The sequence below is a fragment of the Centruroides sculpturatus genome, unplaced genomic scaffold (assembly GCF_000671375.1).
Source record: "Centruroides sculpturatus isolate CEXI.00-Female unplaced genomic scaffold, Cexi_2.0 scaffold1320, whole genome shotgun sequence".
NCBI classification, from domain to species: domain Eukaryota; kingdom Metazoa; phylum Arthropoda; class Arachnida; order Scorpiones; family Buthidae; genus Centruroides; species Centruroides sculpturatus.
Genome location: NW_019385657.1, coordinates 135,058 through 157,720, shown reverse-complemented (window position 1 = coordinate 157,720; position 22,663 = coordinate 135,058). Strand labels below are relative to the sequence as shown.

General features: G+C 34.3%; 2 protein-coding genes across 5 annotated transcripts in view; one reads left to right on the top strand and one right to left on the bottom strand.

Moving 5' to 3' along the window:
• The window catches only part of LOC111640930 (clustered mitochondria protein homolog), a 77,839-nt gene extending 65,520 nt beyond the window's left edge, over nucleotides 1-12,319 (bottom strand). Inside the window, exon 1 of one of the 4 annotated variants that reach the window (XM_023387019.1) lies at nucleotides 12,191-12,319. Coding sequence is in view for 1 of the 4 variants with exons in the window: in XM_023387017.1 (XP_023242785.1) it covers nucleotides 8,840-8,843 (4 nt within the window). In the remaining 3 variants the exon portion in view is untranslated. Of the gene's footprint in view, nucleotides 1-8,839; nucleotides 9,065-9,171; nucleotides 9,596-12,190 lie in introns of those variants that run through there. The other 3 variants (XM_023387018.1, XM_023387020.1, XM_023387017.1) reach the window with 3 other exon arrangements.
• A 7,414-nt stretch (nucleotides 12,320-19,733) lies between these two features.
• LOC111640931 overlaps nucleotides 19,734-22,663 on the top strand; it is a 46,461-nt gene continuing 43,531 nt past the window's right edge. The window contains exon 1 of the mRNA XM_023387021.1: nucleotides 19,734-19,998. Within this exon, the coding sequence (XP_023242789.1) occupies nucleotides 19,924-19,998 (75 nt within the window). The 5' untranslated portion in view covers nucleotides 19,734-19,923. The remainder of the gene's footprint in view (nucleotides 19,999-22,663) is intronic.

The following is a 22,663-nucleotide window of genomic DNA, read 5'->3' as shown; positions in this document are numbered from 1 at the left end:
ACACACACAACACAAACAATTTTGTAAGGAGGTTGGTTTTATGTTTTTAGGGCTTCTGGAGTGTCAAAACATCAAGAAATGAAAAACAGGAAGTCAAAATTTCACCTCCTCAATCAACCATATTTTCCCTACATTAATTAATTCTGTAATGGAAGGAAATAGTAAAACTAGCATACATAGTATTATTATACATAGTAAGTATGGTATTATATATAAAAAGCTAATTTTTAAAAAGCTAAATTGTCACAAATTGCTCCAAACAGCTACATAAAAACACCCGATTTTAGCACCAAAGCAATGAATTGACAACACTATTTCTTTTTTCTTTTTATTTTCTTCTTTCTACCCTATAGGCACTAAGAGAATCTTTTTATCAAGCAAACCTTATTCAACCCACAATGGATTTGGTCAGGCCAAATAGAACAACCAAATGGCAAGGCCAGGGCCCAATATATCTGGGACAGACTATACTCTGAAAAATTCTTGGAGTTTTTTTGACTTGTTTAGCGCCAAAACACTCCAGGAATTTTGTTTCAGATTTGCCATAGTGGTAGACTAATACTTCTGGCTAGAATCCAGATTATCTGATGTAATGTGGACCAATGCTACCTCAGATATCTGAAAACTCATAGAACAAATGGCCATGGCCATTTCAGATTAAAAATTATAAATATAGAAATTAAAAATATAATTCACTTCACGCCAGCAATTAGAAATTAAAAATATATTTTATTTTTAATTTCTAAACACTTGCGTGAAGTGAATTTCTAAATTTCTTATATTTTTTAAAGTATTCTATATTTTTAATAAATATGGAAGATTTAGGACAATAAAGATTTAGGACAATTAAGCCTCTTTTCATACTTTGTAGTAACTTTAATCTCATATGAACATAATTTTCACAGATAATGTTTATTCTTAAACTATTATATATATGTCTATTATTATAATTACATTTTAATATGAATGCTTTGTCTCAAAGTTAAACGATACACGTTAAATAACAAAAGATAAAAACAAATCATTATGTACTACATATTGTTTTAAACTTTCTTTAAAAAATGAGTTTTAGTTTTAAAGTGGTCTCTCTCTCTCTTCTTTACCACAATGTTCTACTGTCATTTCAGTATCAGGCATTCACTTGGTACAATCATGGTTTAAAGTTTGTGGTATTTACATGCTTAGTGCACTCAAAGCAAAGCTTTTACTATAATTCACAAAGAATTACAGTATAAGAAAAGTACTGTGTTCACTTACAGGTTTGCCTCTGATGATATGGAATCTTAATCGAAGTTTACTGTACTAACTAAATGAACAGAGCAAAAATAAAGTATGTGTAAGAATTAAAATTTTATGCATTATAAGTCTTCCGTATTGAAAATTAACTGTTGCGTCTCAATGTGACTACAGTCAATCATTTCTAAGCTGCTGATAGTTGTCTGAGTATCTTCTCTTATGTTGATTATCATGTTCATTAGAATATTCTAAAACAAAGATGAGCTAGCCACTGTAATTAAAACTGCATTAATAAATTCAACAGATTAACAAGGGATAGAGCTGAAGAAATATTTTAACATTTTCAACTTGGTTAATGAACCATCTTTAGGCATGAGAAATGAAAGTGGAATGTCAGTGTTAGGAAGAGATGGAATATAGTAAACAAGCATGGAAAGCTAGACAAAAATAGTTTATGTGAAAGATTAAGGAAATATTGCCAGGCAGGAGAGGAAATAAACAACTTAAGAGGCACTTACAACTTATCAGTTTAGAAATGGCTAAAGAAAATTGACAAAATTTCTGGAAATAAGTGCCAATTGTTCGAAATCAGAAAAAATACTGATCACCTAGTTAGCAACAGCAGCAAGATTGCATACACTACAAACAGAACTAAGGTTGCCAGATGACCTTTATTTCAAAGGATAATTCTTTATTTTCATTTTTTCATGCCCGTATTTCGTAATGACAGTGGCAGATACATGCACAGACATATGCCTATCCTTATATATCATCCATAGCCATCCCCACAGAAAGCTATGATTTACCATTAAATATTTTAAATTCTAACTAAACTAAAATTTGCAAATATTTATAAAATCAATATAAAAATTATAATTTTAAAATAGAAATCTAAAAATAATATAAACAAAATTTTTAGTTATTAAAAAAAATCCCCAAAAAAGTGAAATTGTGTGAGAGTGGGATAGAGTGGAAGTTGGAGAGTAATAGCTAGCATTAATCATTTTTAATTGTCCTTTAATCCAGCTGTAGAAATCTGGCAACCCTAGTCAGAATAAGTCCAATTTTTGTGGGAGAGAAGTATTTCATTGAAATTTATGCAAAAGTAAAAAGAACTGATAGGATTACAATGCCAACAAAAAGATCATTGAAAAGAAATATGAAAAATTTGGTAGTGACTAAAACTGCATCCACAGACAGAAGAGCACAAATCAAAAACCCTTCATAAGCCTATCTTGCAAAGAAGAATATTAACAATATTAGACAGCAGCCAAATAGGCTGACACAATATACTAATAAGAAAAACCTAAATTATAGAACACCTAACATAAGAACACCTAAATTAATGAAACAACTAAAAAAAATAACGAATCCACTACTAATTCCTAACATAAAGGCATGCCAACTAAAGAAGAACTCACAAATTATTGATCTTCTCTTTGATCTACTGCTATCATGCACAAGGCTGAAGCACACTTGATCAAAGAGGAAAGCAACGATATGCAGGACAATTATTTCAACATAATGCATACTAGGTATGCATTGTGTTGAAATAAATACACAAGATATCCATTGCACAATGCAGAAAGCACACAACTGGACAACACCTAGTATAGACAACATTCGCAATTTCTGATAAAAAAGTTCACATCCCTATACCAAGAACTAGCTAAACATTTATCTTAGCAATCCACAAGACATGCCAAATTTTCTCATGCAGGGCATCCCTACATAAAACCAAAAAACACCACCACCAAAGACTGCACAGTACAGAACTACTACATGTCTTCCAACACTAAAAAATTCTTACCTCTTGCATTGCAAATAAAATATACAATCATATTAATGAACAACTTTCTTACAGAACAAGAAAAAAGGCTGCCATAGAAACCATAAAGGTTGCAAACACCTATTCTTGTTCCAGCACAAGTTATTTTTAAACACCTATTCATTGACTATTATCCTAAAACAAGTTCATAAGCAACACAAACATACACATGGTATACATTGATTACAAAAAGCAGTAAATTTGTAATATTTACTGCTTTTTTGTATTTACTTGGCAGATTCTTTTACCACTTTTGTAATATTTGCTGGACCAATTTTTTCTCCAGAATATTCTAAAATTTAATAAATATTAATTTAATAATAATTATTAAATTTTAATAAGAGATGGAGCCTAACACCTAACTCTAGTGACAAATTATTTAGAAATTAATTAAATATAATTGCAGAAATGTAGCCCAATATAATCCAATGGTTGTTTAGCTTATAAAAAAGCACTTGACAGTTCCCACACACTTGGCTGCTGCACATACTTTGCATCTCTGCAAAATTCATTCCCAACTTATTAGTTTCCTTGGTTTTACTATGCTCCACTGGAGAACAGCATTACATCTTAACCTGCATAACATTCATATAAAAACAAATCAAATATACACCAAGTGAGGAATTTTTCAAGACAATTACTTGCATCCTCTTTGATACTGCCTTGCACTTATCTAAAAGATTGATATTGTATATTGTGATTTGTTCAAACAATAAAACAACACCTGTTCACATTATCACAGTTCATATACTGCACATGGACAATATCAAACTTATGCATCTACACAGAAGCAGTATCATATCTTACAAACTACACACACAGACACACTCAAATGATATACAAATGGAGTATTGTCTAGACCAGGGTTTCTTAAACTTTTTTTATTCACCACCCCATTTATGACTGATTTTTTCGCAACCCAAAAAAATATAAAATAAAGATATATATACAAATTTGCAAAAACAGTAATGGTGTACTACCACAGTTCACTCTTGTGTTACAATGGAACAGAGACAACTGAATACACTGAAAAGCGCCAACACTACACTAGTTCACACTACAGTGTTTCTGAATCGTTGTCTCGCTGCACCAGAAGTGATACAAAGTGCAATTCACGAAATCTATGACTCAAAGCGTGCCATTTTCAAACTCTCACAAATTATTTTCAATATTTTGAATTAAAATCTCGCGACCCAAGATTTCGCTCAGTGACCCCAAATGGGGTCACGACCCATAGTTTAAGAAGCCCTGGTCTAGACAAATGCAAAACACTCCACATTTAAAACAGTTCTACTTACACAGATAAAAGCATAAATTAACACTCAAATACCATAACAGATTACATGCAATTGTAAGAATACATCTAAATACAAAACATACTACTATTAAAGCTATTAATACATATGTTGTCACTGTACTCACTTATTCTGAGTTATACAGCAGACACACACAGATCTCAAACAACTCCAAAGGAAAACAAGAACTACATTTACTAAGCTTTTACAATATCACCCAAAATCATCCATAGAGAGACCAACTCTTCCTTGTAAAGAAGGTAGCCATGGCCTGGTTAATATAGTTAACCTGCACTACATATAAATTCTGACACGGCAGGAGTTTTTCCATAAAAAACAAGAAACATCAAGATTACATAAAGTTATAACTGACTGTAACAACACACTTAAAATTATGCTCTGAGCACCTGGAGCATAGCTCAACACACAAATAACAGATACCACTAAGCATTCATGGGCCCAAAAGGCACTTCATGGCAGGCAAGCCTAGGACCTAGCTCAGGACTATGTTGACAAAACTTCATCAAACTTCTGACTAGGGACTGCTGTTTGGAGGGGGGATTTATGATTGTTATTCAAGATCAAGTCAAACACTAAAAACAACAAAAAACACATTTTGAAGGATACATCATTCAAATGACTCCTGTAGAAAATGGCCATGTTCTGCCAGAAACAATACAATACAACATATAAACTCTGGTTGCAAACTCTTGGCACAAATAGACTATTTACATAGGCATAATCAAATAGAAAATATACACCAAGAGCTTGCACACAAACACAAACACCCAGGTATCATACTACAAATATACTCCATACCAGTATTAAATAGTGACACACACAAAATATATTATGACAGCCATAATCACAAATAAAACAATTCATCCCAATAGACATGACATCACTTATTGACAAATGCAATAAGATTGCTTATATAATAGACATCTCCATTAAACATTCATAACATGAAAAGAAAAGTTATTTTTCATGCTGCAATTGACATCAGTTATAATTTAATTTAACAATTGTATTAATTATTTCATAATTTAATGATAATTTATTTCAATTTCATTATTTAAATTACCACCAAAATTAATCATAAATATTAAGTGAAATATCACAAAATTGTTTATAAAAATTTTTCAAAAGTATTTTAGCAAATAAAAAACATTGACAAGTTTACAAAAATTTAGAAATGGTACTTTTCCAGGCAAAATTAAAATTTTTAATTTTAAAGAATTAAAAATGAATCCTTTCTAAAATTTTTAGAATTAATTTTAGAAGATTTAAAATCAGATAACATTAGTTAGAAATGTTTATAGACTAGAAATCTGACAATTATTTTGTATCATCCACTGAATGCCATTGTTGTTTGTCACTTATCATATTAAAAGGATGTACTGTACAGTACATATAATTATAATAAACATTTTTGAAAAATAATTCATTGAATTTTTTTATAGATTCTTATGACAGCCTATCTGAATTTGAAACCAATAACAACTTTGTTATATATGTTTTATATAAATTATAATAGAAATTCTAAATTAATATATCCAAATTAAATAGAATATCCAAATAAAAATGAAATAAATTGATAAATATTTAAAATTTTTATTTCAATCAATATTATATTTAATTTTATTTTCCTTTTAATAATTTATCGTCGAAAAAACATTTAACAAAATAATGTTTAATATAAAATATTTAAAATATTTTATAAATTTCGTTATATTAAATAATTTACTAATTTAAAAACTTTCAATTAAAATATATATATAAATGCACGATATATTGGAAAAGTATTTAAAAATTTAATTTAATAATAATTTGTAAATTAAAAATCTAATGGAATGAATTTTCATTCATAATTTTTTCCTCCTGAACAAAGACAAGGAACGACTTTGACGCTGGTTTGCCCTTTCGAACGAAGTTGGCAGCGACACAAAAGGTGGAAACAAAATCAAAAAATGCGGCAGAACGAGATCCGCAAATAACCGTTAGCATCTCGTCGACGCTGACAAAAATAACCGGGTTCTTGCTGAACAAGCCATCCGATGAGGATGATACGAAAACGAAACCTCCAATTCAGATGACATATCCAGACTTCACTTGTGCAATCACTTCAAAAACTTAATTTCGATTTAATGCGAAAAATCTCCAATTCGATCTTTTTCGTCTAAACCCGAATCTTTTTATTTTTAGTATTTTATAAATTATCGCTTGAATTTTGTTCTTGAATCGTGATTATACCTAATAGACCTTGTTTCAAACCTTGACATTTAAAACTGAAATACAAAAATCATTGTTATGCATTTAATTCGCTTTAGTATATTCCAGTAAAATAATTTCCGAAAGATTTGTAAATTTCGAAAGGTAGGCTATAGCAAAACTGTAGTTCTGTAACAGCTTTTTCCTATAGATAACTTAAAATGAGTTCGATATTATAGAATTATAGGTCGACAAACTCGAAGTTTTAATTATTTCTAAACTGAATCTTAAATATCTCGAAAATATTAATTTTATAGGACTTCGACTAATGCTTGTTTCAAAAATTTTACGCTTTTTGGTAATGATAACGCACAGAATTAACTAAAAAAGACTGCAAATTTGAAAAATTTCAAAACGAAAGATCCTTCGAAAACTAAAGACCTGTGACCAATTTAGACTATTATTTAAAACCTAAATATTAAAAACCTGGAAAAATTGTTCTAGATACTGACTCATGATATTTTTACAATGCATTAACTTTCTATAACTGAAAAATTTATGTAGCCATATTTTTCTTAATACTATTTATAAATATCGTAAATTTGTGTATGAAAGTACAGTATTCTGAATTCAACACACGACATCTGTATCTATCGATCTTACAAGATCATTTAAACCAACTCTAATTCAGAATGTCGATACTTCGGTTAAAAATTTATTATGAACGTATAACTTTTCCTTAATTGGGAAAACACAAATCTTAAATTAATCTACGGAGTAGATTACTTAAATTCGTTTAAAAAAATTGAAATCTAAACAAAATGTATAGCAAATTTTAAAATATCATATCATTATTGATGTATAATTATAATATTGTAATATAAAAACAAAAAACTACCTTTAATACAATTTTATGACTAAGATTAGATTGCAAATCCTTTAAACTTAAATCTTCGGCACTTTAAATTACATACTAATAATTCACTTAATAATGTAACCAAATTTCGTTTCATTGTTTTTAATTAACAAAATAACTAGTGAACATAAATATATCAGAATTGTTTTACGGACATCTAAATAACAATTACATCGATTATTTAAACTCTTACCACTGATCTTACATGAAAAAAAAAATTAAATCTGTTTCGACTATTTTAATAGCAAATTATTCTAAACATACATAAATGATCAGTAATCCAAATGGACTTTTTCCAAGAGAGAAAATTATAACATTCATTAAAGACTCAGGAAAAAACATTCTTGATGAGTCGTATTAGGGAAAACTCAGCTGTTCACATTAAAATCTCTAATTTCTTTAATATAATCAATAATTCAACAAAAATCAAAAAAATTTTCGTTTACATTTTTACCGTAATTGTAACTAAGGACGAAAATGTGATTTTGGATTAGCATTTTTAACTATAAACAAACTGTCTATGCAGTAAACATTACCACAAAAAAAATTAATAAACTATAATAAATTTAAATAATAAAAGTATTAGAATACTCTATTGATCCAGAAATGGGAGTGAACTAAGAATTATCGATTTGATCCACCTACGTGTCTGCAGAAGGAAAAAAATTGTGTATATAAGCCTATATATATATATAATTTCTTGTATTTGGATTTAAAAAAATTTAATTAGCATTTAATATCCTTGAACAGTCACTAAACTTTAATGCTAGAATAACTTTTCCCGTTCTTAAAAAATAAACATGATATTCAAAGGAAAATTACATATCAATAAAACTTTATTACTGTTCAAAATCTTTTTTCTTTTGTTTTTTTAAATAACAGATAGAGAGTTCATTGAGTATTGTATGAACATGTAACGCAGTTCGAAAATTTTGAAAGGTCAAAAAAACAATCGACAAAGTGATTTCTAATCATTCGAAGAATCACAAGACAGTTCGATAAAAAACTTATTTAGAATATAAAAACATTAAAATTGAGTTTAAACAAAACTAAAAATTATAAAATATTGCTTTATAAATGTTTAAAAATAAATATCTTTAATGTTGTTTTCCACATTTAAATTTTACAACTGCTTTTCCTCCTATCAGCCAAGGAGTTTTAAATTTAGCCGCTAGTACGATTTAGATCGAAAGGCCAATAGCACTTTTCCATGCTAAACTTCTTCGTAATCGATAAGAAATTATATATTTTATTTATTTATTTTTTAAATATGAAAACAATTTAATCGGAGAGTTTAAATTTCTCGATAATAAGGAGAAACGGGATGATTCTAATTTTAGAAATTCCACCTACTCATTTTTTGGCTACGTCCTTGGCATTCGGGATTTTGCAAAGCGGTAAATTCGAGAACCAATGCTAATACTTCCGAAATAAAATATGAAGGACGTTACGCAACAAATTCATCGACATTACACTCATTATCTAGTACATTTCGCAATAACGAGCCCATCCCGTCGTCTCGTCCACCCGCGAAACAATCGCAAAGACCGGAAGAGGAATGACGACACACACGGAAACATCGAAGTCCAACCGAGACTACGATAAATCGTGATGATGCAGTTATTCGCGTAATTTTATTTATTTTTAAAAAAAAAAGAAGAAAAGCAAAATAAATCCCACCTTACCGTGTAAAATAGATCAGATTTTATAATGAGAAAAATGTATAGAACGATTTCATTCCGTATCATTCGTGCAGCAGACGAACATAGTCGGCAAGGTCAAAGTTGCAAGAAATCCGGTGGAAAATGGCAAGAAAAACGAATACTTAACTTCTTAAAATAAAATCTCGACTTATATAAGTACAGTGAAAACGAAGAGAATAAAAGCACACTCAAAAAATTCCAAAAGCAGACGACATTCACCTTATCCACCAGCTTTCTACGACCCCGATCTTTGCAGACTCTGACGTCATAAACCACCATTGAAGCGCATGTGTCGATTTATTGCGTCATCGAAGGCACGTGCATCGGACTGACACGCCTCCAATTTATCAAACATTCTTATTGGTTACTCGAGAGCAGGTGTATTTTAAATGTTTTTATCCGAATATTGAATATTTTCTGTATTTCTTTATATTATTTTAAAGTAATTTAAAAATAGAAACAATTTTATAGAAATTAATTATGTATAAAATAAAATCTGAAAAATACACTAGGTACTTTACTAAAACAGAGCATATATATATAATGTAATTTTTCTATTTAAATATTTCTCCTAAGATTATATTAATTTTAAATTAAAAACGTGACTAAAATAACCATCTGCCAAAGTGGAATGACGATGCAACTTACATCAGGTTCACGATATATCATTACGTTAATAAAAACAAAAAAGAAAAAAAAATTACGTTCAAGTCATAGGCTATAAAGAGAATAAATAAATAAAAACGAACCAATTTTCATACTTCAGTTTACTCAAGAATGAAGAAATTTATGCAACTGTTAAAAATGAAATTAACAAATACATTGACTGTGATTAACAGGAAAACATTCAATATTTAGTAAATCAAAAGAAAATCATGTCTACTGTTGCATGCAATAGGTATAGTTCATATATTAAAATTTATAGCCCATGGTAAGGGATAAATAAATTGAAAAATGAATTAGTATAAAATTAAAGGTTCTTAAAACTCGCCTTATTAAAAAAACAGGTACAGGGTCAATTAACTGATATCTATCGGAGACATCGAGACAAGTTCATCAACCGACTTTCCTATTACCAATTACATGTTTTTGATTTCAATGTTTTATTTCTGCAACGTTTCACTACGATAGTTAATAATGCTAAAGGTCTAATTTAGAATAATGTGTGACCCAATTTGGAAAGTACTCAAGGATGATAACAATTTATCATCCTTGGAGAATCTAAATCTGAAAAATTGGAAACTTTTCAATTGATTTAAGATATTCGGGTTAAAATGAATATTAATTAGTTACGGATTATCGAAATCTAAGATTTATCCGACTTAGTTACGTTGAAAACTTAGTAAATAAAAATTATAAATAATCTAATTATTTATTAATTAAAGAATTAATGATATTAATGAAACTGATCAACATGCATATAGATTAGATATACATTTTGGGTATGCTTGTCTAATCTATTTTATAATAATTACTGTAATATTTTAAAAATGATTAAGTCAATGAATTAAGAAATGCAACTTTTTGATCACATAACTTTATGCTGCACTTTTAACAAGTTACATATATTTCTAGTCAGAATTCAAAAGATGCTAACTGAACAAAAACTTTTTACATCTGCAATATCGCTTTTTGAGGTTCTCTAATTATTAATTAAAACGAAACTGTATATATAACGAAGACTTAAAAAAAAAAAAAAATGTCTCAACTGTTTCTTAACTGATGTACGACGCCATATTTCTGCACACTAATGGTTAATCGAATTCCATTTTGACTTCTGGAATGCATTTTCCTCGACAGGGGAAAAATACTCATCAACCGTCATTTGTTAAGGGAAGAAATTAATTTATTGCTTATAGGAATATGTGATGTGAATATCAACTCTTTTCCTCGTTGATTAAATTTCCAATATTTTTTTTTACCTACACTCCATCAAAAACTTTATTATTGAAATTTATTTTATCCTATTTATTCTTGTACAGTTATTTTTCAGCTTGGAGCTTTAATGTAAAAATATTTTTAACTGTATATTTATAATTAACATATATAATACAAAGTACTATACAGTATGTTGAAATAATTTTAAGAAATTGCTTAACTAATTTAGTGGCGCCATCTGCTATGCATAATTTAAAATTTTTCGGAGATGCATGTGTTAAATTTTATATAAAGAGAAATCAGCATTAATATATATTAAGCACGAAAGAATATAACATAGTTTAATTNATATCATTATTGATGTATAATTATAATATTGTAATATAAAAACAAAAAACTACCTTTAATACAATTTTATGACTAAGATTAGATTGCAAATCCTTTAAACTTAAATCTTCGGCACTTTAAATTACATACTAATAATTCACTTAATTTAAAATTTTTCGGAGATGCATGTGTTAAATTTTATATAAAGAGAAATCAGCATTAATATATATTAAGCACGAAAGAATATAACATAGTTTAATTCCATATAAAAAATGTTTACACGCTTCACATAAAATAGAATATTCCAGTCTCTTTCTTTTCCTTTCTTCTAATACTGAATAGAAAAATGTCCTTGAAGTTATTTTTCCTAATAACTGAGGATAACGGTAACGAAGACTTAATTTTAAATTAGATTATTTTATATATGCAACCGAATTTAATATTTTCGATATCAAAATATTAATTTTATTTAAACATTGATAAATCTGTGAAGCAATATATATATATTTGAGATAATTTTAAGTTAAGAGATAACACATTTCTCCATTTTCCATCACCACTAGAATAAAGGATAGAATAAAGAATATTTAACATTAAAAAATCTCTTTAATATTTTAAAATCATTTTTGAATGTAGTACAATCTCTTCTCGATACACTAAATTAGTACAGTACATAATTGCTAATATTTAACGTAGTAAAAATCCGTAATCCTAACAGAATTTTTTATTAGTAAAAAATTTAGATTCATAAATTCCCCGTTAATTACTTTTTTTAATGCCAATTTTTCAAATTTACCTTTTATATTCTGGATAATGCTTTATACTTGTGATTTACGGTACTTATAAAATAATTCGAATCGCAGTAACACTCAAGATTACACTAACATCCTAGATTGCTAAATCAATCTCGTATAAAGCACGTGGAACTGGAAGGTTAACGCGCTTGCGCAAAATCCACAATAGAGGGTGTGACGGTAAAATAGAGAACATAAGCGAAAAATTTAAATTTGAGAATCTGTGTAAATTGTTTGAATGTTTTGAATCACATATTTAAATTTTCGAAATATAAAACGTTCAATTTTTAATGCTTATTATTTTTAATCAAAATTTTGCTGTTGTACTTGTAACGAAGTAGCGTAATCATTCCCCTTACTAAAGTGGAATACTCCATAACATAATCTCGTACCCAATGACTTGTATATTTTATTTGATTAATAGAGGGCGAAAAGTTTTAAAAAATTTCGAAATTTTTCATAAGTGCAAACGTTTATAAAATTTAAAAAAAGATTACTTTTATATTTTAAGTAATATACTGTTATTTAATTATGTTTTAAAATATTAAAATAAATTTTTTTTTGTTTTTTATTATTAAAAGCACATCTCTTCGTACAATCTCTTCTGCTGTAATGCACGAATTTGTTCATTCGCGGTAAAATAAAATCATTAAAACGAAAATTTGCGTTAGCTCATATGCGATTTTTCACACGTCGCGCCCTAGAATAATATCGTGTGATCGCGAAAAAAGCGAACCAGCTGAATGTGTAAAAATACTTGTAACTTGTAATACAGTAACTTGTAACAGTAACTTGTAAAAATACAGTAACTTGTGTAAAAATACACCGAATATTCAGATCTTCTCTACCTTTAACTACTTTTTCACGAGTTTGTATCACACTATTCTATTGAGTTTCGAGTTTAGTACTTTTCTTCATAAAATTATTTAATACAAACAGCTAGTAGCTCAAACATAAATGAACGCCATGATTATAAAAGTTCTAGTTTTAAACGAAAAAGAAACTTTTAAGTGTTATATCGCATTGATGGAATAAGGCAACGCCGCAATGCAACACTTGGACAATCTGTCAAGAGAAGGATTCTACCCGGAAAAGCTTTCTATGAGAAACTGATCCCTAATTAAGTGTTAGACATCGTGAATAAACTCGGAAAACTGCACGTGACTCGCTTGTTGGTGTGACTATGCTCAAGCAAAGTTTCGCCGCAAAGTGATTGCAGCACTCGAAGTGAAGAAATATTTATTACGCCATTTTCGTAGCATTGGAGCTATTGGTAGCTTAGGAGTCATTGTATCTATCGACTCCGTCACTATTAAATCATACATATGTTCCCATAATGTATGATTTAATACAAACATTTAAAGTGTATAAAGTAGAAGTTGAAGACCACCTTCCTACAAGATAAAAATTCATATATTAAAAATATAAATAAATCAAAGAAATATTTACTAATGAAATGCAAACAAATATAAGAAGAGATTATAAATTTATTTTAAAAGCATTTACAGGCACAGATAAAAAAAGGCAAAATCACACATTCTATAGTTAGAATTTAATTGCATTAATCTTCAAATCAAGTTTAATTACAGTACTAACAATTCATTAATTGCATTTTAATTAATAACATTTTAAATTAAGGAAATAATTAAATAAAATGTTTATTTATCTAATTTTTATTTAAAATGTTTATCAAAATATTTTATTCCAATCACATTTGACACTACAAAATAAAACTAAGAGCATGTGGAATCATTGCTATTTTTGGAGGAGCAACCTCCCGTACTATTTTTAAGTTCAGTTTAGGGAAATACTCCTGTAATATTATAGACTGCTTTTAAAATCTTTCTGCATTTATACACAATTACAAGCGAGTTCCGCGAGTCTGACCACCAAGAACACTTTTTCTTCTAGCTACTTCAGTTGATTCGCCTTTCATTTTCCACTATTTAAGTTATTTTTTTGAAGTGACAATTTTAGCTGCAACAAATATTTACCAAATGTATGAAGAGCAGTAACAATGCAGATTTTGTTTTCATAAAATTTGTTTTTATAAAATTTTTGACGTCTTAGGCACATTTTTGGCTTAATTTAACAGATGTTGGTTGTGGCGCCCCTAAATTTTTGGTCCTATTGCGCCTATAGTTCCGGGTGGCCCTGATTTCACTATAAAATTTTACTTGTTCACCCAAGAATCCTTTGATGAACAAGTAAATGTAATTCATCAAATAAAACTCCCCACATCTCGTGCGTATGTCCACAGCTTTGAAAGCGAGTTCCGCTTGTCTGATCACAAAGTAAACGAATGCCAATTTTGGTTACTTTTAAGAACCTAACCTGAAATATCCATGTTATTTTTTAACATCACTATTGATGTTCGGGTATTAAAATTCTACAAAGCTATTAAATATTCCCGAATGTCATAAAATCATTACTTTTTGAATAAAAAATTATTGATTATCTTATCTTTCAAACAGAAAAAAATGCTCATTTATAATTCCGAGTGGAGATTCGTTTGTTGTAATAAAATTTTCCAGCAAAAAAAAAAAATTGAATGTAAATATTAATATTAACTTAATGACAATTTTCTAAGATTGAGCTTCTTCGATAAGAAGATTTTGGATCGAACTTAGCAGTTGTGTCCACGCAGTCTAGTCTAACAACAAAACCAATTCATTTATGGCTACTCGATGATGGTGATCATATGTTTCTACCATTGAAAACTGGTAGTTGGTCGTGGGTTTGCGCTTCATCAAAGAGTTGGCTAAGTGGAGTTTTCCTGGTTTTCATTACGTATCTAATACCTGGAGACATATTAGATACGTAATGATTCCCAGGAATCAGTTCCATGTAGATTTTTCCGAGTTTTCTTCAAGTGCCTAAAATCTAAATATGGATCATATGGGAGACACCTTTCTTGGCAGATCTCCCAAGTGTTGCGTTGCTTTATTCCATCATTTCAATCCAATCCATGAGTTTCTATCTCCGCGCTTCGAAGAACACTGCAGTAGGATCCTTAGTTAGCAATCGTACATTGAATATTTGTTGTTGAAATAATAGTCCAACAATTAATTCTCTCTCTCTCTCTCTCTCTCTCTCGTTTATATGGAGATTGCAGCCTATAATCGCTTTTTCTCCGAAATGCAGCGCCACCTTATTAGGTGAAGCGACCCGATCGATGAATATACTGTTCTAGAAGGTGTATATGATACTTCGAGGACATGTCGGCCTGAGGCCAATACAGAGGAGTCAATGTACGCACAGTCTGTAAATTCAGTCTTAAGTGTTTCAGTAGGTCCGTACGACTTGTAGTATACTCGGGACACCTGAGCCAGAAATGATCAGTAGTTTCTGCCTCCCCACAGAACAAACAGTTAGGGGACGGGACGATACCACGCGAATAAAGAAAGTAGTTGAGTGGGGCCGTACCAGTCCGTAGTTTCGCCAGAAGAGTTTCCGCTTGCCGCGATGAAGCGTGGTGATAAGGCCACGGGTCAAAAGGACGGAGATACTCCCTACCCCTGTTCCTATGGACCGAAGCCCAGTGGTCCCGTAACGAATTACGTGTGTCCTGCCATACCAACCGATGAATGTCCTTAGGCAACAGCGGGCCCCTCCAGGAACCTGTTAAATTCGCTCCCTTCGCTGCCTTATCCGCGTCTTCGTTAAGGGCAATACCGACGTGCCCCGGAGTCCATAACAACTCAATAGGCTGAGGGAAAGACGAGACAGCCGCCGCGATATCGATGATGATCGCTTCCGAAGTGTACCCCACGTTAGCCAACGCCTCTAGCACCGAACGACTGTCCGTACTTAAAATGGTCGGACCAGGATTTTGGAAACACAGAGCCATCCCCACAAAACACCAGCAGCCTCTGCCCCGAATACCCCACACTGAGCATCCAGTTCCCACGTCTCACTCCTCCGCCCCTCCAATATGAAGACGCCCATCGACGTCCGATTGGGTGACTTCGACCCATCTGTCCCGATTAAAGACCACCCATCTCGGTATTTGTGCACCCACTCGTCGAACGCCACCCTGTCTTCGCCAGGTAAACGAATACTCCCAGTCCTGAACACATCAATGTTTATCCGCGAGCCCATCTGCTCGACAGTCGGCGGCAGATTCTGTTGTCGATATATGTTCGTAATCGCTATCCCTAGTTTCCGTAAATGAGAGACCGCCCTGATCACGTATGGTTCCTGGTATCTCCGCCATCTGTAGTGATCCAGACCATGCCGTTTCGAATAAATACTATAGAGCGAGCTAAATCGGCCCCTTGATATGTGCGTCACTATCTGTTTGATCGTCCTTAAGTAAATCCTTGCTTTTAATCCGATGTAGTCCGCTTCCGTATACATCGCTGTCAGCGAAGTAGTGAGTGGCACCCCAAGAGCCGCCCGAAGGGCCATCTGGTTTTCGATCCGGTTGATGACAGTCGGTGGCGCTCCGTCCAGGAGAGGCGCCCCGTATTCCGCCATCGGGAGGAGAACCGTTTTGATCAACTGAAGAAGATCTCTCTGACGCGCCCCATTCCGCCGAGAAGCAAAATAAAGGAGATACGATCCCGCCCTTGTTAACTTGTTACAAAGGAAACTTTCGTGCTCCCTCCATGTGAACGTCTCATTAAGAAAAACCCCCAGTATTCGCATCGACGTGACCTGTGGAATTGTTCCCGACCCGAGCCTTAGGGGAACAGTCGGTCTGTGCCGCTTTGATGAAAAATCACTGACACCGCTCTTCGGCGCGGAGAAGACCATGCTCCACTGGGCCGACCAGTGCTCAATATGATCCAGTGCCCTCTGGATCCGGAACCTAGCCATGTCCGCCTGTGTACTCGATGCTATTATGTAAAGATCGTCGGCATACAAAACGCTCACCACGTCCATTGGAATCACCCGCCAGAGGTCTGCCATGTACAGGGAAAAAAGAAGCGGAGCCAACACGCTCCTCTGCGGTACACCGGAATTAAACTTACGTGGTCCCGAGAGCACACCCCTCCACTTGACCCGAAACTCCCTATTCACTATAAAGTCACACAACCACCGAAGCGTTTTCCCCGACAACCCGTAGTGTACTAACTTGGCAATTAAGCCGTCCTGATGGACCGTGTCGTACGCACCCTCCAGGTCGAGAGATACCAAATACACTCACTTCTTTTGGGCGCGTGCCACCGCGATAGTGTGGTGGATAAGTATTACCGCATCTTCCGCCCCTCGATAAGGGATAAAACCAAAGTGATTTTCGTGAAACATGTTGGATGCCAACAAGGCCCTCTGTAACCGCTGTAATAGCATACGTTCAAAGATTTTTGCCACATTTGATGTGAGCGAGATCGGCCTGTATGCCGCGCACGAAGTCGCCTGTCTCCCCGGTTTTAGGATCGGAAGGATGCATGCCGACCGCCACTCCGCCGGAAGTTGGCCAGTGTGCCATATCTTGTTCATTAGCTCCAGAAGGGCTTCCCGCCCCACCCTGGGGTGCGCCCGCAATAGATGGACCGTGACCCCATCCGGGCCAGGGGTAGTATTCCGTAGCCTCCTAAGGACCCTTGACAGTTCCGTCTCTTGGAAATCCCCTTCCTCGACGAGCACACCCGGACCCCACGGGGCCGGGTGTGCTCGTCGAGGAAGGGAGACCAAGGCCAAACGTACCTGTTGGCCTTGGTCTCCCAAAATAATTTGCCAATGCTTCTGCCTGTAATTCTGGCAACGTTATCGTGACCTGCTCAATCAGTACATGTTGGGAAGTCGTCGGGCTCTGTGGCGTCCGCAACTTCTTGAAAATCCTGTAAATCATCGATTTCGTTGGAGGGGATTCACACATCCGGCCCCACCACTCTCGGCGAGCCTGCCTAGATTTCCAACGTAATAATGCTCCCAGCTGTTTATACCTGAACCACCAACCTAACGACCCCCACTGCCTAGCCCTTCTAAAGGCCCGTCGCTTCTTCTCCCGAATCAGACTGCATTCCTCCGTCCACCACGGGGGAGCCCCCCGGGGGAATCCTTTGATACCTGGTGAACTCATTACACACCACCTGAAGAGTGCCTAAGAAGGCAGAATATTCCCTCGGACGGGAAGCCTCCTTTTCCCATGTTACAGCTATGCAGTCCCGAACCCGACCCCAGTCCGTATTTTGACGGAACCTTGGCTGCAAACCCTCCACTCCCCTTGTCAAAAGAGACACCTTCAACTGGATCGGAGCATGATCGCTGGTCACAGTGTCCATACTTGGCCTCCACGTTGCCAACCCCAACAAATCAGGGGTACACAGCGTTAAATCGATCGCCGAGGACCCCGACCTGTGGAAAAAGGTGGGTTCACCCGTATTCCAACAACACCACCCGTTTGACAATATCCAATCAAACAGAACCCTGCCCACTGCGTCCGGGCGAGTACAACCGTTGTCCCAATAGGGATGGTGAGCGTTCCAATCGCCCGCGATAATACGGGATTTGGACGGAGCCAACCGCCAGCCCGCAAGTTGCTCGCCATCCTGAATCCCCGTCGGGGCATATACATTGACCAATGACAAGGAGAATTCCCTGATAAAAACTCTCACCTCCAGAGTTTCCAACCCTCGCGCACCAAGGCCCGGCGATTGGAGCACGACCGGCCATTTGTCAGCCACCGCCGTCAACAGCCCGCCCCCCGGTCCGGTAGACCGATCAGAACGAAAAATAGTGAACCCCGGTAAGGTAAAAGACTGTCCTCCCGTTAACCACGTTTCCTGGATCATGAGCACATCCACAGTTTGAAACCACTGCTCCATCAGAAGAAGGTCTTTCTTAGCCCGTAATCCGTGCGCATTCCAGTGAACAATCGTAAAATCCCGCCTCCCCTGCCGATTGTCAGACATTCGGTATAGAGGTAAGAGATGGGCGCCGACGGAGTTTTGCCAACTCCGCTGGTGATGCTACGCAGTAATCGTCTGTAATTTCCGTTCTGCCCGTCCTGTCGCCGATTTCCATGTCAGATACGAGACCCTCGGATTCCGATGTGCCCGGAGGAAGAGCATCAGTCTTTTTCCCCCCCGCGTTTCTTCTTAGGTGTTCTCCCTATCTTGCGCTGCAACTCGCCTTGGGAAGGACGTTTGAAATTCGCATTTCCCGACCCTGGAGGATGCGTGATCTCCCTTGAGTCTACCTGCTGGCTCCCCTGAGTCACCGAATTAATTCTCAATATGTGACTGTATTTAAGTGTTTATTTGCGATTACGTTGCATTTCTTCAAATATTCTCTCAATTAAATGCAACAAAGCCGCTAATACACCTAAATAGAATAATTAATTCTAGGAGTTTAGGAACTATCTATTATTTTATAACGAAAATCGTTATACTCTTATCAACATAACCTAAACCCGAAATAAAATATAATTTTTACATATGAATTAAATATTAAATTAATTATATAATTAATATGCAATTAATTTTTACAGTTTACAAAATTTAATTATTTAATAGTTACACTTCATAAAAATAATAAGATAATTTAAAAATAAGATAAAATAATAAGATATTTTAAATATTATCGAATATTATATAGTATTTATTTTTCGTGTGGCAACGTGATTTAAACCCGGTCATTATAATTTTCGTTTGGTGTTTGATGCTTAGTATTTTTTGTAAATAATAATGTTTAAAATATATATTATTTATGAAGAAAGTGTTTACCAAGTAGGACAGAGCCATATATATATATCAAGTTACTTAAGCAATTAATTCTTGAATATAACATGGCGAATACAGTCAATGAATTAAGGAAAACTTCTAAAGGACGACTCTCGTATCAGCGTAAAAGAACGTTAGAGGTAATTCTAGATAATGAATCGTACCCAAAGAGGTGCGTAGTAATTTGAAATGAAACGTTACTTGAATACTACCGTACGGGATACATTTTTTTTTTTTTCAAAATTGATCGAATGTGAGAATCTAGTGAATGAATGCTTCATGATAGGGCTCGAAAGTTTTCTTTTACTTGTATTAAATGAGAAACTAAACGCACACAAGCATAAAAAATATTAAAAATAGTTATAAGCTTTGCTTTGGATTTTCAAAATAAAATGACTTCAATTCAGATTTACAGGTTTGATTTATTGATTTATGGCAACACAACATGTGAGTATCATCCATAAAAGACTTATGGAAACTGGCCCTTATTTAGATGTTACAAATGTGAAGAAAAACTCTGCACGGTCGTTCCGTTGGCTAGGTGCGAATCCACAACTGATTACTGATGTTTGGTGGTTTTTGTCCGCTCAGCCACTGGTGGGCATGAGATTTACATACTATTTGATTACTCGATAGGATGTAAAATGAAGACTGGATTGAAATAATTAAAACAAAAAAATAGAGATTGCATGGAATAGTAAAGATGGTCTTTGCTAAAACATATTCAGAGAATGAACAGATTTAATATACCACATATTGAGGTATCTTTCTCAGGAAGATTATGTAAAAGAGACCTTAACAAATTATTAAGCAGGAATAATAGAAAACATATCTTTATATACAGCAAATGAATTTAATGAATTAATTTGTCGTCATCATCCAGTTTCTAAGTATACAGGGTGAGTCAAAATTATGTGAACAATCTTGGGTGAGTCAAAATTATGTAAACATTATTTGAGAGAAAGCATTTACTCAAAGTTTGCGTTATACAGAGTCTCAACCTGACCACCAGCACGATTAATGCACTCAAATCAACGTTCAACAGTACAATTTAGTGCCAGAACACTGGAGATTGTGGAGGCCATAACAACAGTCTGACGCGACCAATCAGAATAGAAAACGAAACAAAATTAAGATGTTTCATTAAATTAAAACTCCAAAACCTTTAAACGTCCAGTAGTAATCAATTTAATAATAAACAAATGTTTTCGACCGTACTCTCGGTCTTCATCAGGCTTAAAATCCGTTAGATTCGAACCTGTGCAAGCGTAGAACAATGATTATGAAATTAATTTTGAAAATCAACTTCGAAAAATGGAACTGCACAAACTGATTTTAAAGAATACAGTTATGCATGCGCATTGCCATGGCGACGGAATTGCATACGTAATACACACAATTATATAAATATATATAAATAAATACACCAAACTGGGATGTTGTCTTTAATTGCTGGAGTGGGCGTCGCCCGTTACCTCATAGCAGTATTTCCACGCGTGGGATACATTGACTGCATCATTAGCGTTAATGCAATTGGTGCGTAACCCGGCTTTGTAAATTTCCAATGCCTCCAGATTTCGTAGGTGTTCCACTCGATGAGAAAGTTTGATCAGTTTGGCTTCATGCAGGTCAGCTCTTATGCCGGGATCAGTGGCATACGTTGATAGGGCGGTGGTGTGCCTTTTATTAACGATGTCGTATTTGTGTTCCTGCAGTCTTTTATTCAAAGAGCGTTTTGTGGACTCAATATAAACTAATTCCCTTTGAAACCTGTTGTCCCATAGAGGGACCATGTAATCCCCCGGTGCTTGCTTCTTATTGATTTTGTCTTTGCCACCGCAGAGTAGCCCATATATAGTGCTAGGCCTCCTGTATGCAATCCTAGTGTTAGTATGGGCGGCAATCTCCCTGTAAACTGAGTTGAAGTGATGATTGTACTCAACTACCGCACGAGACTGTGTGTTATTTACGTTGTGTGTTTCGTGGGCCGCTGCTTGTATGTTAGAATTGTCGCGTGTGGCTATTCGTGATACGTATGTGCGGGCAAGGTCGTGTATCAGGTTCTTTCTATATCCGTGCTGTACTGCTATGTTCTGAATGCGTTTCAACTCCGCTTCTGTGTCTTCCGATCTAGTATGGTGTGTATAAGCCCGCCTAGTTAGGGCACAGAATGCCGAGATCTTATATGAGTATGGGTCCGCCGAGTTGGCAGGGATGAACAATGGCCTGTAGCATGATTTGTAATGTACTTTCGTTACCACCCTAGTGCCATCAAGTTGTAGGTGGATATCGAGGAAATGCGCCTCCGCATTGCTCTTCTGATCCAATTTGATGGTGAGTCCGTACGGATTGACATTCATTGCACTTATGAAATTATTTATGTTGGGTTCCGCTTTCCATAGAATAAAGATGTCATCTACATACCTTTTGTATATGAGAATGTCGGAGACGAATCGCGGTATGATCTTTCCTTCAAGCTGCCTTATCACCAACTCGCATAAATCCCCTGAGAGTGTGCTGCCCATAGGTACACCACGCTTTTGTAAGTAAGTATTATTGTTAAAGCGGAAAAAGGAGGTGTAACATAGAATGTGCGCCAGCTCTAAAACGTGTTTACGATGAACAGTAGCTCCGGGTTCACTAAGAAATAAATCCCTAATCGCACAGAAGCACGGTTGTATTTTGATTGAGGGATATAGGGATACAAAGTTAAGGACTGTGATGCACGCATCATCCGTTATGGTAAGATGTCTTAAGGTATCGATTAAATCAGTGGAGTTTTTGATTGTCCACTGATAATTGCTC